The 14,190-nt window shown below is 35.0% G+C and overlaps 1 protein-coding gene across 2 annotated transcripts; it reads right to left on the bottom strand.

The window, feature by feature from the left end:
* Positions 1 to 4,497: 4,497 nt before the first annotated feature.
* On the bottom strand, positions 4,498 to 13,370 carry LOC128678209 (uncharacterized protein). Of its 2 annotated transcripts, XM_053759600.1 has the most exons (9): positions 13,201 to 13,370; positions 12,045 to 12,377; positions 11,274 to 11,471; positions 10,795 to 10,917; positions 9,968 to 10,129; positions 9,329 to 9,502; positions 8,682 to 8,801; positions 7,668 to 8,365; positions 4,498 to 5,660 (listed from the first exon to the last, which is right to left on the bottom strand). In XM_053759600.1, exons 1-8 carry the CDS (start codon positions 13,267 to 13,269, stop codon positions 7,673 to 7,675), a joined length of 1,872 nt encoding a protein of 623 aa, XP_053615575.1. In that variant the 5' UTR covers positions 13,270 to 13,370; the 3' UTR covers positions 4,498 to 5,660; positions 7,668 to 7,672. The 2 variants fall into 2 exon arrangements, with proteins under 2 accessions (XP_053615575.1, XP_053615574.1); XM_053759599.2 differs by having other exon boundaries at positions 4,498 to 8,365; positions 13,201 to 13,369.
* Between the last annotated feature and the right edge of the window lie 820 nt (positions 13,371 to 14,190).

Below are 14,190 nucleotides of genomic sequence, written 5' to 3'. Positions count from 1 at the left end.
TTTATTAGCGAAACTGTACATTAAATTGCGAAAACTATTTCGTGATGTAGACTTGATTACTGTGTGACTCATGTCCGCCGCATGGTGAAAAAAAAAAAATTTTTTGTCTTAAAGCTAAATTAAGTTAGGTAAAACTGCCTTCTGTTTGCCTCCACCTCTTTTCCACCTACATGGAATTCCCGTGGAAAATTTACACGGGCGACATCGCGGGCGGACGCTACCTAACGTATTATTAAAACCGTAAATACTATTTCAATATCTATAAATCACGTTTACACACTGACCGTAAAATTGTATTCAAGCCTCAATATTGTCCGTAAACGTATCAATTGTTACACAATTTGGCATTCTTTCCTCAGTTTTTTGTTATTTTTTCCATCCTTATCTGCTGTGTCGAGGCTAAATAAACTGGACACTAACCTAGTACTACTGAAAACTTGAAACCTTGTCTAATGGGCATACTTAGGTATCTAGCAACATACTTCAATAACTTTTAAAGTTAGATTTTTTATATTAGATACCTACTAATTCTCGTGTGTTTCATTCCACATAATGACGACGATCGTCAGTCATGACATGATACAAAGAAAACAGATATGCGGTTCGCCTAATAATATTCCACAATAAAACTAAATGTAAATACGCGTAAAGATTAAGGTACTAAAGTAAAGGGTAAGTATTTTAATAACTAATCATTTTCTAAAAATAATGAGGCAGCAGCTAAAACAAATCATCATATGTGTCGATACTACTGCGGTTCCTGGGCTCCGACGCCTTACAGCTAAGGGAGAGAGAGGGTAAGTCGAAAAGATCGACACTTTCGACGCTTGAAGCTTGAAATTCTAGGAAAATGTTTGCGCATTCTATTTCTTCATAAAATCCAATGATGCTGTGAGAAATTCGAGATATTGTATAGCAACAGTGAAACAGCTTATATTTGGCTTAATTTATCCTGATTCTCTCCACGTCTACACCAAGAATAGATTGTAAATAACACAGAAATCGGTTTTTAAAAAGTACTATATACTTAAGTATTATAATTTAAATGCTCACGCCTATTCCAATTTAGCAACATTACTAACTTTTTCAGAAAGGTTTAGCATCAAAATGATTATATTTAGATCAGTTACGCGTTTTGTTAGATTTCTACAAAATCATTTGTGAATCTTCAACAATAACCTCGCTTTCGGAAACGTGCGACGAAAACAAAAGGATATCGTCAAAAGCTATCCGATCACGCCAGCAGGAGATTTCTGTTTCCTTTTTTGTGACAATTATAAGTGCTTCTGTCGTCTTTTGGATTATATAATTTAATAAGTACGTTTTTGTTGTCGCATGAGGCCACGAGGATGATTTTTATGTCAATGGTCTGACACCTAATGCCGAATCCACAATGTCGTCGAACAGTTTGCCAAACGTTGGTTGATTCGGTATACATTGCTGGTTTTTCATTGCGGGAAAAAAAGCACTCATTGAATACAAACTACGCAATGTTCATGCATATATACACATCGGCACCTGTCCGAGTTCGGCGATAATGCCCATAAAGATGTCCAAGTTCGTGTAAAGTAGAAAAGATAAAAGAAGAAAGCCACCATAGGCTCGCACACTTGACGACCAAGAAAGGAACCGAAGCGCTGACAGACGATTTTGTTAATTCTTCTGGTATAAAGAACTATATAACTTATTAGACACTAGATCCCCAACGATCAACTCACACAGGACCTCAGTTGATATGCCACGATAAAAATATAATTAAATTTCACAGCTCCAGTTGTTGGCAACACCGTCACGCGTTGATGTTGGATTAGCAACAATCACGTGGTGTTGATCAACGTCCGACTGTTTATGAAATTCATATTGTTTGTAACGAATCGCTTTTATTATCAAAACCGTCACTCATTCCTCGGTGACTATATTATTTCCTTTATTTTCTTTTATTAATGTCTGCCTTTCGTCTGTCAAATAAAATAGCCGAAACAAAACGTAAGGAATGGAAATAAATTGTAATTTCTCTAAATCTTCCTCATTTTCATTCGTAGTAGCATTTTTTAAAAAAGGGGAGTCACGCTACATAACTACGTATTCATTTTTCTTTTAAATAAAGACTAAATATAACTGGTTGAAGTGCATCGCTTTATTACAGTTCTAATAGCCACCTTCTGGCTCGATCATCAGTTCAATCATCAGAATTAAATATAGGTATGCAGGAAAATATTGTAGGTATTGCAGGCAGGTAATGGTTTAGAAAAAATGTTATCAAAGATAAATAGAGGAACAAAATATCAATCACGCAGATTAAGCTTGTCCAAAGTAGTCCTTAGATCATAATTATGACTCATGGGATAAAGTACCAGGTAGTTTGACAAAGGTACGTCTAGTCTACGTCAATACGTATTCTTAACTTTGCATGGTAACTTTGTACGTCTACCTATAGACAAGAGTCTAATCAAAGGTATTACGACAAACTTGAATCAATTTTCACAAATTGTATACTTTTCATTCATTGTAATTATGATTTCACAATACAACAAGGAACAATATCGGTAAAATGTGAATAAAGTTTGTTTACACCTAATCAGTTGCGCAAAATTACGTGTGGCACGCATTTTTATGAAACGTCTGCGTTTCTGTATTTTTATGCCGGCTCCACACTAACCTCGAACGCTGACGTGAATGCGTGACCATTGCGTAGTTTCTATGAGTACTTTTATATACTGCAATGAAAAACCAGCAATGTATGCCGAAACCGTCAAAATTTCGTGAACTTTTCCGCGATAGTTTGGAGCCGGCATTATGGTTTGTGACCGGGCGAACGGAACTCGGAAGGTGTTAGTAATTATAGGTTAGCTGACACTAATACAATACATATGTAGTATTTTCATAGCTATTTCTCGCTAAGAAAGGTAGGGATTCTTTGTAGTTAAGTAATACAAGTACACACCTAGGTACTTATGTCAGGTCTACTTATACGTAATAAATGAGATAATTTAGAAACTTTACTGAGAAAAAGTCCGGCCGCGGAGCTCGATCGCGTAGGTCGATCAATCGAACCACGAGGATTTAGGTCCTTAACCACCATAAAAAGTAAAATTAGACCTTCACAGACACTTTTCAAGTCAACTTTTAAATTATATAGTACCTATGTCTCAAAAAGACATTACAGACTACTGGCTGACTTTAAATATACGAAAGTGACAAACGTATTTGTGGCAAAGTCACCATATTATCCCAACCAATAAGATAGGATTTAAAAGTGCTGTGAATTGCTCAGGTATTTTATGAATTTATATCTAATTATGAATGGTAGGTAACGTTGGCAGTATCAAGCTTTAGCCATTCTGTCTGGGTCCGCATGTGGTTTGGTGTGAACTCGTGGTCTCCATTGCAGAAGCCGGCGCTTTGGACTCCATTCTAGCGATTTGGCACGACACGTCCATTTACGCTCCGGAAATGGCCATCATACCTATCTCTAAGTGTACTATAAATATTGCTTATTTCAAATAGGATTTAAGTGTTATAGTATAAGTAATAGTTTAATAGAAATAGTATCAAGTTTATTTTCGCCTCTCAGTCAATCTCAAAAGTCAGCTGAAAAGAAAATCAGCGTTATGGCTTCTGAGTCATAACATACAACTCAGCTGGGATTATAAGCAAACTGTACGCCTAACTACTTAGGTATGTAAATTTTTTGCCGAATAAAGTTTTTCTTTTGTTTTCTTTCTTTCTTTATCCTCCAAAGCACAAAGTGATTTTATTATAAACCCAATATAATCACATCGGATCCCTTAGCTTAGGTACGTCCTTTAAAAACAAGTAGGTAGGTATCGTGTCATCGGTTGTTCCTTCGAAGAAACTTAGAACAAAGGGTGAAAATGAGCATAAAATTGCATTCAGCGAAGACTGCATAACGCCTCTTTTCGCGCTTCGTGAGCGGCGCGTCCTATAGAGATAGTCACAAAAAATGGCCAGACAACGGTTTTATTCTCATTACTTCAGAATTTAGGTAATTCAGGCTTGGATAAGTCTTGTGCCGTCACGAGATATTGCATCCCGCTTGCATCTAGCAAATTAATTTGGAAATTGGATTGATACATTTGAAAAACGTTAATAACGAACTGGCAAGAAGTAATTATACAATGAAAAAGAATATGTACCTATTTTTAATGTAATTTCTCGTCGTCTTGATTAAAATTTTATATAATATACGGATTTTTATTTTTTTAATGGCTAATGAAAAATGCTAACATGGAAAATGGCATTTCATTCAGAAAGACAGGCTCAGTCCCATGACAACACGGAGTAAACACCTCTGGCCTCTGGTGCACACGAGGACTTAGGTTTTCTAAACTCCGCCTACCTTTCCTAAATCACTTTGCAGATTCCGATGCGGTTTTCACTATTGGATAGGACATTTTCATGAAAATTATGCATAAATCGCACCCGTACGAAGCCTGCCCGGTTCTCTAGTAAGACAACAAATAACAAAACAAATCATTCAGTTACAAAATCTAAATGTATTAAAAAAAACTTAAGTCACATAACGATTGGGTAATAAAGTTGACTCCTTATCAAAATACCAGCGCAAATAGTCTTTTTTGTGAAAACAAATGCACAATATTTCAGTGGTAACAAAATACACTTCAAAATAAAGTTAAACTACGCATTATGATTATTCAATATGTTTTAATTAATCTTATTAAAATAGCCCAAGGCATCAATAATTCGTATATTTTTTAAATTGGTTTTCAGTGGCGTAGCTAACCTTATCCTATTGTTAAATCAGTGTCTTTTTTAATTCATTTTATTGTATCAAACATAAACAGGTTTACGCCCACTATTTGATCAAAAACTGGCCAATAGCGGGCAAATATTGGGCGTAAACCCACTTCTAGTATCAAATGATTTACAATTGGCAAAATTATAAAGGTCATTGTTTGGTCCAAGGGCTCATAAGTGCCGGGTGCACCGATTCGTCTAGTCTTACCAATAGCTACGTTACTGGTGGTTGATTAATTTACATAATTTTTATATCATACCGTTGATAAATATGAAATCAGAATAATCATAAATATTTTTCGAAATAATTATTATTTTTAGCATTTTTTCATACAAGTATTGTATATTTTCCCGACATATATTTATGAAAAATGTGATACATTTGTATTCTACATAATTTTGCAAGATTGGTTCTTCATGTTATCATGAATATTTAACTTTATCCATATCCAAATCTAAAATAGAAATGATAGGTCAAACGAAATGTGGCATCATTTGCAGCCATATTGTATGTCAAAATTAACAACGGGGACTATTATAACATAGAAAAACTTATACGAAACACTATCAATAAAATACTGTGACAAAACTGCACCGAAATTATACAAGGTTACTTGTAAAACAATAAAAATCCGTGATTGGACAACTTTCTACAAACAACGCCGAAAAATTAAATTTAAAGTCCTCGCCACATAAGAACCACATTGCCACATTGCGCTCCGTGATCTTTTTGACGCAGAAATTGTATGGAGATTCGACGTACGTCAATGGTGTCAAAAGCAAGCTATAGAAAAAACGGAGCCGCGACGTGTTGCTTTGTCGCATAGGAGCACGACTGAGCAATGGGCAGCGCTACAGTCGCTGACAACAACGTAGCCGATCTGTAATTGATAATTCCACATAGGTATAGCCCATCAAATCTTGAACAAAAAACAAAAACTTTTTTTCTTTATCCATATTTTCATACTAATATTATAAAGAGGAAGTGTGCATGTTTATATGTAGGGGGTAATCTGCGGAACTACTGCAACGATTTAATAAATTCTTTCACCAATACGTAGAATAGAATGTCAGTATGGGCATAGGCTATATACAGGGTTACTGGTATCTAATGCATAGCTTTCCAAAGGAGCATTAAGGTACAGAGAGACTAACATCTTTTGTTCTACGACTTTTGTCGAAACGTAACAACAATTTCTCCTTCTTTTAGTTTTAATGTCGTATCTATAAAACGTTACCTCTATGTTCGATTCCGCTACATAACGCTACTGTGTAGTCTTGTGTTGCTTGGCATGTAACATAGAGTTAAGATGTATAGAATCGCAAATTAGATTGTTTTTTTATATGAATAAAAAAAACTATCGAATCATGCTTATTTTGATGTACCCAAAGAGTCTTTAGGTTTTGCGTTTGATATCAGTAACCCTATATGATTAGTATGTTAAAAAACCAACATTGTTATGCAGAGTGTCAGGATAAAGATTATTATAATTTACATACGAATTCGAACCCTTAAATTGGTCATACAATTATAAAAACTAATATTCGATTAGTTTTGATGGTAATTAAACGTGTTTTCTATCGTACTCCCCCGGATCACAGATATCAAAACATTACTCCTGATTAAGTCGTACCAGTGTATGGCGTGTAGATAATTGAATCGGACGTTTTTATTTTTATTAATAGATTTTTGACTCTAATCATACTCTATTTTCATGAATAATAAAGTTTAACCTACCACCCTGTATAACATATGTAACTACTGTGCAAAAAGTTAATGTTATACAAGTAACCCTGTAGTGACAAATATCTGACTAGACATTAGTTTAGGCACTTCAGATTCTAATTGATTCAAGTTGATAACAAACGAAAATCACACAAGAAATTGAGACCAACATAAGAAAAGTACACACATGTCGAAATGACGCCCCTGTTGAAATAATCAACAATTTTTTGTGCTAAAAAAAATCAAAACAATAACCAAGTATTTCATGATCATTTTTCTCAGCCAATTACTGTAATTTCCACGTTTCCTAAATACTTCCTTAGCCATTAAGTGTTGAAACCTAAATTGTATATCTTTTTCAGCCATTGTAAGATAAATTGTTCAATCATTCTTATTTGTTTGCTTCACAAATTATTATGATGATTATTATATAATAATTGTATACAGTACTACCACTTTTATAAGTTACACCGATGTACCTGCGCAGAAATCAATTTTTTGCATGGCGCGAAGATATCTGCGCCAATCGTAGTGCGCCATTTGGACGCGTGAACAAAACCGTTCGCTATTGGCTAACACGTTCGCGCCATGTCTGCAGTTGCCCTCAAGTGTAATATTGTACAATTATTATGAGCGAGATAGCACGACTCCTGTTGTTTTTGGATTTAAAACCTTATGTAGTAGCAATAAGTCCGTTATTTCACTAATGTTTTCATTCGGCCAGAGTCGGCGGTCGGTTGTACTATTCTGCGGCGTCGAACAATGCCGAGTTAACTTATAAACGTGGTTCTACTGTTCTATGATGATAATAATTGATATATATGTATTTAATATATTGCATATGCATTTAATGAACCATGAGTTGCCATAGAGTACAAACAAGCATTTTCTTATGTTATGGCTACATCATTCACATATCATGCTTTAGAAGACTTGTCAATGTCAAAACACCAAATGCTAGCAGTGCAATCTGTAATGTCTGTATGTAATGTAATGTATCTATCTAATCTGAATTTAAATTTATTATTCCCATTACGATCATAATTGTGTCAGAAATAGAGGCGTCATTTCCACATGAGCAATGGCCGTAATACTAAACACTTATAAAAAAACTCATTGATTGACACTGAATTATTAGAAAATCGTTCAAACACTAATTGACCTTGTTTATGCACTGTCACCAGCTATAGATTTCACTTCAGGTATTTGTTGCACCTCTTCATTGGACGTTAATTTCGTATCGACAACTGGCACTACAATATTTAACTTCTCTTCAGTAATTTCAATAATTTTCATACTTGAATCATTTTGGCCATTTTCCTCACTAGTAACTTTGATATCTAACTCGTCTATATTGTCAATGTTACCATTGTCATCATTTATGACTTCCAAATCACAAAGATTGATGTTTGCACTATTGATTGCCTGTATTAGTGTTTCTAGAGTTTTATCATCTACTTTCTCTTCTGGACTTTCTTTATTATCAGTTTCTTCTCCATTCTCAGCTTCTTGTCCATTAACAGCTTCTTCTATGTGATCAGCTTGACTATTAGTCCTTTCTTCTCCGTTGGCAGTGGTTTCATCTACTATATTCTCTTTGGCATTACTTTCTTCACCGACTTCTTTTTCTTCTATTTTGTCTTGAGCAGCTTTCTGTGCCTGTTTTTCGGCTTTGTTTTTCTTCGATTTAGATTTCTTTTGTTTTGTGTTCTCTGGTTTGGGCGGCTCTGGGACTTCTGGGGTCACGCTGGGAGTAGCATTGGTGTTTGCATTCTTATTGTTTGTGAGGACGTTCAATTGGCTTTGTAGATGCGCAAGACTTTGGCGCAGTTGTGCGCAGTTGGCTGCCATCGCGTCGACCTGGTGATGAAACAGATTTAATTATGTTTAATTATTTGTGTTGCATTATTATCTATAGTTAAAATTTGTACGATTAGTTAAAACATACTGATGTCAACCCTGGAATTACAGATTCAATTTAAAAAAATATATTTCTATGTATGGTTGTCACATTTATGATGAAGAAATCCTGAAATTGCCACAAGAGCGTTGCCACGGAGTACAGCTGGTGATAAATATAGCTAAAGTATTAAGAAAGACAATTATATAAAGTGTATTGATTCAATCTCTTTTTAAAACTTGATATTTTGGCAAAAGAATTAAGATATCTACCAACCTTGGCGTTGTTGGCAGGAGAGGACGCCGGCTGCGGCGGCGGCAGCGCCGGCATCGGCGGCAGAGCGGGACGCGCGATGTTGTTCTCTTTCAGCGTGTTTAACAGAAGTGTGCGCTCGCCCTAACGACACACATACGATACAATGTTATCAATCGAAAAAGTTTGTGTTGTTTGTTAAGTCTTTATTGCAAATAGAGAAAAACAAATTATATACAGGAAAAGTTGTTTTACAAAATGATATTTTCGCCAGAGAGATTTTGACGCATTCGACGCGTGACAAATGAAAATCATATCCATGAAGTAAACTGTTGAGTAGTTCCCTCGTCGGGACCCGTTCCTTGGCGCACCAACATTATTATGGTGTCATTGTAATGTATGTGCATTGTCATGAAAACAAAAGAAAAATAGCTGAAATTGAACTTGCAAAATTTGATTACAGATAGACAAACAAACAAACATCGGGACAGGTCAACTAAATAAGAACTTGTAAAAGCATAAGTAATGTTAATATCAACTGCGAATAAAATAAATTGAGGAGGCAACCCTTTTTATCTGTCATTTTGTATGTAAGTATATTATGTATACATATATGTAATTTGTATATTTACTTTTTGTATATATGTAAGTATATGTATTAGGCTCAATACCTGTAGTGTACGGCACAGGCTTTGCATATGATGCAGTTGTCTAGCCGACGCGGCCGCCCGCTCCTCACTCGCCTGCCTCTCCCCGCACATGTCCAATAGTGCAGTCTGCGAGGTCTCCCACTTCTTTTTCCATGAGAGGGACTCTTTCTCCAGTTTCTTGATCTTCTTTGACATCTGGAAGTAGTTTATTAGTTATAGATGAGAGGAAGTGGAAAATCCTTATATGTGGGAAAGAGAGAAAGAACTCAGGCTTAACACTAGTATTAAAAAAAATATTTTAGAAAACATTTTTCTTTTTGTATGACCAGAGGTGCCTTGTAAAAATGGTGTCAATTAGTTATCTGTTCAAAGACAAGAAAACTAAAGTACTTTCAATAAAGATTTCTCTTTATTGTATGAGGAAAACTGACCAAGTCTATAGTTTTCTATGTCTATGTATCTGTTAGATAAAAAAAACGTGTTGCACTCCGGCAGTGCCGGCAAAAATGAAAACTTGAATATTAATAACGTTGTGCATTTTTGATGTCTTACGAATTTTCAATCAGGGTCACGTGTCCTGACGGCAGTTTAACATTTTTCACCCATCACAAAAAGTGCACAACGCCGCTAAAGAAGTTTTCACATAAAAAAAATAAAGACCTTTTCCATCTGCTCCTTAAAGCCCCCAAACACCTGATTGCTCTTGACCAAAGCGTTCTGGAACTCGTCATACTTGTCCGTGTACACTCCCAGCTGGCCTCGTAGGGCTGTCTCCGTGCCTTGCAGCTCCATCACCTTGGCCCTGTACTGGGCTAAGGTCACCTACAATATAAGACACTTTAAGTTTGTGTCAAACCACACACAAAAACCACCATCCCATTTCTATCAATTTTTATTAAATAAATATGTAAATGGCGTATCAGGAAGTAAAGGAGTTGACTTTGCAGAACAATGGAAGGAATTCCAACGACAAGAGCCTCGCTCTCAAAGTACATTATAAATAAACAAATATTGAACATGACAAATATTATTATTAGAAAGTATTAAAAGTAAGGATTTCCATTAGAAAATGTAGTCAAACACGTGGCCTGAAACACCTGCATAGCTTGAGTGTTCAATGCTTATTTTTACAACACTAACAAAACTGACCCTTACCTAAAAATAACTTTCGTATGACGTCACATGCAGAAAACTTACTCTCCTATATACCTAGTTTGATCTTTAATATATACATTTAGGAGTAATATAACACCCATAATATGTCTGATTATAAACTAAATATTATTTTTGCTATTGCAATACCAAATATAATGGTCAAGATTGGTTGATGAGAATGAAATGGTGGCCACACTTTAGAAAAACTGAATTCTGCCTGGTAGTTTTTGAGTTTATCGTTCATAGAGACAGACAGACGGGACTTCGTTTATAATATGTAAGGATTGCAATGACTCATCGCAAAAAAGAGGATCTCATCCAGGAACCAATACCTTCAACTGTTCCATCTCCGCTACAAGTCTCTCCCGTTCCGCTTGGTGTTCCAGACTGGCTTTTTGTAGCTTCGCATCTGATAATTGTGATTCCAATGCCATCTGTTTCGCCATTTTGTCAACCTGTAAAAATATAAATTGTGTAATTTTTAGTTTTCATAATATAATCACAATTCATGCTTCCATATTCAAACTAATATTAGAAACGTGAAAGTGTGTTTGTCCTTTTCTCGTGTCAAAAATGAGTATTGGATTGAGGTTTCATTTTTAATGTGAAGATAGGGAATTGGAAGAAACATGTGCTACGCTTTTGCAGGCAACTATGTAATAAAATTGTAAAGCTTATTGCCCCCAAATTAAATAATAATGGAGGACTTGAATGCGGTCAATGGCAGTGCTTTTCATCATCACTGTTGCCTAACTGGTTCGACCCCTTTTCAATAGCCATTCTGACTCATCAAGAAAAAGAATGGATTAACCTGTTGCTCCCTTAATTGGTACTGCTGAACAACACTCTTGAACTTCTCACTCATACTAATATTGTCGTCTCTTAATTTGGCGTTCTTCTCATTGTTCTGCTGCAGAAGAGTTGTGATCTCAGATAGTGTATTCTGGAACTTAGCTTGCGTTTCTTTTCTTCTTTCTTCCTCTTCCCGAATCTTGAGGAGGGATTCTTCCTGCGAATTAAAATGTAAAGAATATAGTAACAAATTATTTATTGTTATCTAAATAAAACAGTACTTAACAAGTTCTTAATACCTATCTTATTACAGTAATTGGTAAAAAAAGGTAACTACATTTTATTATAACTGTTAGAATTTTACCCAAATTCCTAATACCCACAAAGGATGACTTAAGGGTGGGTGGTTAAGATGCAAACTGTGAACTGAAAGGTCTTAGGTTCGAATCCTACTCATGCCACATGAATTTGTGGACCAATCTATTTTTATATTATATTATCATAGACCACCACCTGCTTGCTGGTGAAAGAAACCATTCAAGATAATACATCATCTAGTGTGTTAAATGGAAAGCAATGCCAAACCACTTCAAAGAAAGTTGTTGTGTGTGCTTGATTCCACTAAATGACAACCCTCAACCATGGTAGTATGTCATGACATACAACTGAAGGGGGAGGAGTAAAGGGTGACTAAGTTCTAAACGCTATTGTTACCATTTTAAGATTCCTTAAAGAGACAGAAAGAATATAAATCAATCAGAAGAAAAAATATATTATTATAAAAAAGTACCTTAATAGCTTTATTTTGCTTCTGCAATTCTCTACAGAGGTTTTCTAGTTTAGATTTCACAAGAATAGTCTTATTGAATTCATGTTGGAGCTGTTCTTTCTCCTTCAACAGCATCGCATAACGTTTGTCTGATTGCTTGATGTAAAACTGCATTTTCTTCAGATCCTCTGTAGACTGGATGTGTTTTTTACAAACCATAGAGAATTTCTCTTCAATTGTTGGCAGCGAATTCAGAGATTTCATCAACTGTTCCAAGTTTTTGTCATCCTTTTTCTTGTCTTCTTTTTTGGACTTTTTCTGGCCTAATTGAGGAGGTGGAGTTGAAGTTTTCTCCTTTTATGAAAAGATAAAATATTTGTACACAAAAAATATTTCATTATAAAAACTTACAACACGCTGTAACTAACAATCCTAAGTTATTAAGTTGTCTTTTGATGTACCTAAGTTCCTTTTTCAGACAGGGTTAACATTTTCGAAGGCCAACCTAATATACAACCCTGCCAATATGGGCAAGATATGTCAGAAAATATTGGTTGGCAGTCAAAAGGTAAGCATTATAAATAGATAGATACCTGGTTTCATATATGAAATGTATTGATATTACATATCAGTTGTCATAACAATACAGCATAGGAAGGAATATAGTATGATCAATAGAAGAATTTGTAACAAATATACATATACAAAGGGGTTTTTTGATGCTTTTTATTCATCCAAATCTACTATTTTTTCAACGAAAAGGTTAGGATAGGTTTCTTAAAAATGTGTAAAAATAAAAGGCTCTTTGAAAATAGAAATAGTAATAAAACAACGTGACGTAACAACGTTTGTTGCGGCCTTTCGCTTCAATAGTCTTTATTCTCAACCTTATAAGAAGAAAGCATGTGAAACGTGCTTGGGAACAGAAATATCATAAACATTACGAATTTTGGCTGATAGCCAACTAAGGTAAGGGTTCGAAAAATACCATTTTTTAAAATACAAATATCACTATATTGTCTTTTTATTACAAATGATCAATAAAATATATGTAATATGAATACTTTCATTACTCTAAATTGTTTTTTTACGGAATAAAATCATGAAAAAATAAACAGGGACAACTTCGCCGACATCTGATCGCTGCTATTTATAAATCTTGAAAATAAATACTTACTTCGTTATTATTTTCAGGTAATACGTTTTCTGGATTCTCCTTGGAAATGTTTTCACCGGCAGCTTCCATTTTAATAATTTTAACTAAGTGCTAAAAATTCACAAACAAACTAATGAATCAGATAGTTGATCGGTCGAATGTTGTTCGGATGATTTTTTTTTCTATTTTTTCTGTAGGCTGCAGTGTTGCCAGATCTGCCTGATTTCCAAAATAATTTCGGAACAGAAACTAGAATTATTCTAGAGGCGCTTAGAGGCGTCATTCATGCATACATGCTGCATGTGTTGAATTGAGAAATCAATTTCGGAACTCTCTCTTTTATCTGAGTGGGCATTTAGACTTATTTTCTAATTATCTTCCTCAGTCTTTGAAGGTCCCTTTTTCGTTTTTACAAATTAGTTTTTGAACGTCGCATCACTATTCGCATCACTTTTATAATCTGTGTCAGTCAGTGTTGTGAAAAACGATTGCTTTATTATCGATAGTAGATCATACTTTGAAAATATTATAGGTACAGTCGATGGCTACTTTCCAACTTATCAAATCAGATACATTTTCTAATGAAAAAACAAAATTTTAGAATTGGAGTCAATTGACAGTTTCGGTTTCTATTGATAGCATCAAATAATAAACAAACGATAGTAGCTTAATTAATTATCGATAGTATACTATTGGGGGTTAGCACGGAACACAGAAAACGTTGAAATGTGAAGTAAGCATGTCAACGTTGAGCGATTAATCGTCGGTTGGCATCGACTTCATAGCGCCGCCGTAATCGTACCTACTTAGTCTCTGATTGAAGCGATCGAGCGATCACCGATTTACAATGCAAAAAGTAGTAGATGAAAGTAGTAGTAGAAGATGAAATCTTAAGAATTGAGATGTTTTATACCATCGGAGACACCTGTACCACAGATTATATGTATAAAGTATTATACAGTAGGTACCTGTACTGAAGTCAATTTGTCTTATGAGACTTCCATGTTTTCG

The sequence above is a fragment of the Plodia interpunctella genome, chromosome 19 (assembly GCF_027563975.2).
Source record: "Plodia interpunctella isolate USDA-ARS_2022_Savannah chromosome 19, ilPloInte3.2, whole genome shotgun sequence".
In the NCBI taxonomy this organism is placed as follows: domain Eukaryota; kingdom Metazoa; phylum Arthropoda; class Insecta; order Lepidoptera; family Pyralidae; genus Plodia; species Plodia interpunctella.
The sequence above is the reverse complement of the archived record's forward strand: the minus strand, read 5'-3'. Positions and strand labels throughout refer to the sequence as shown.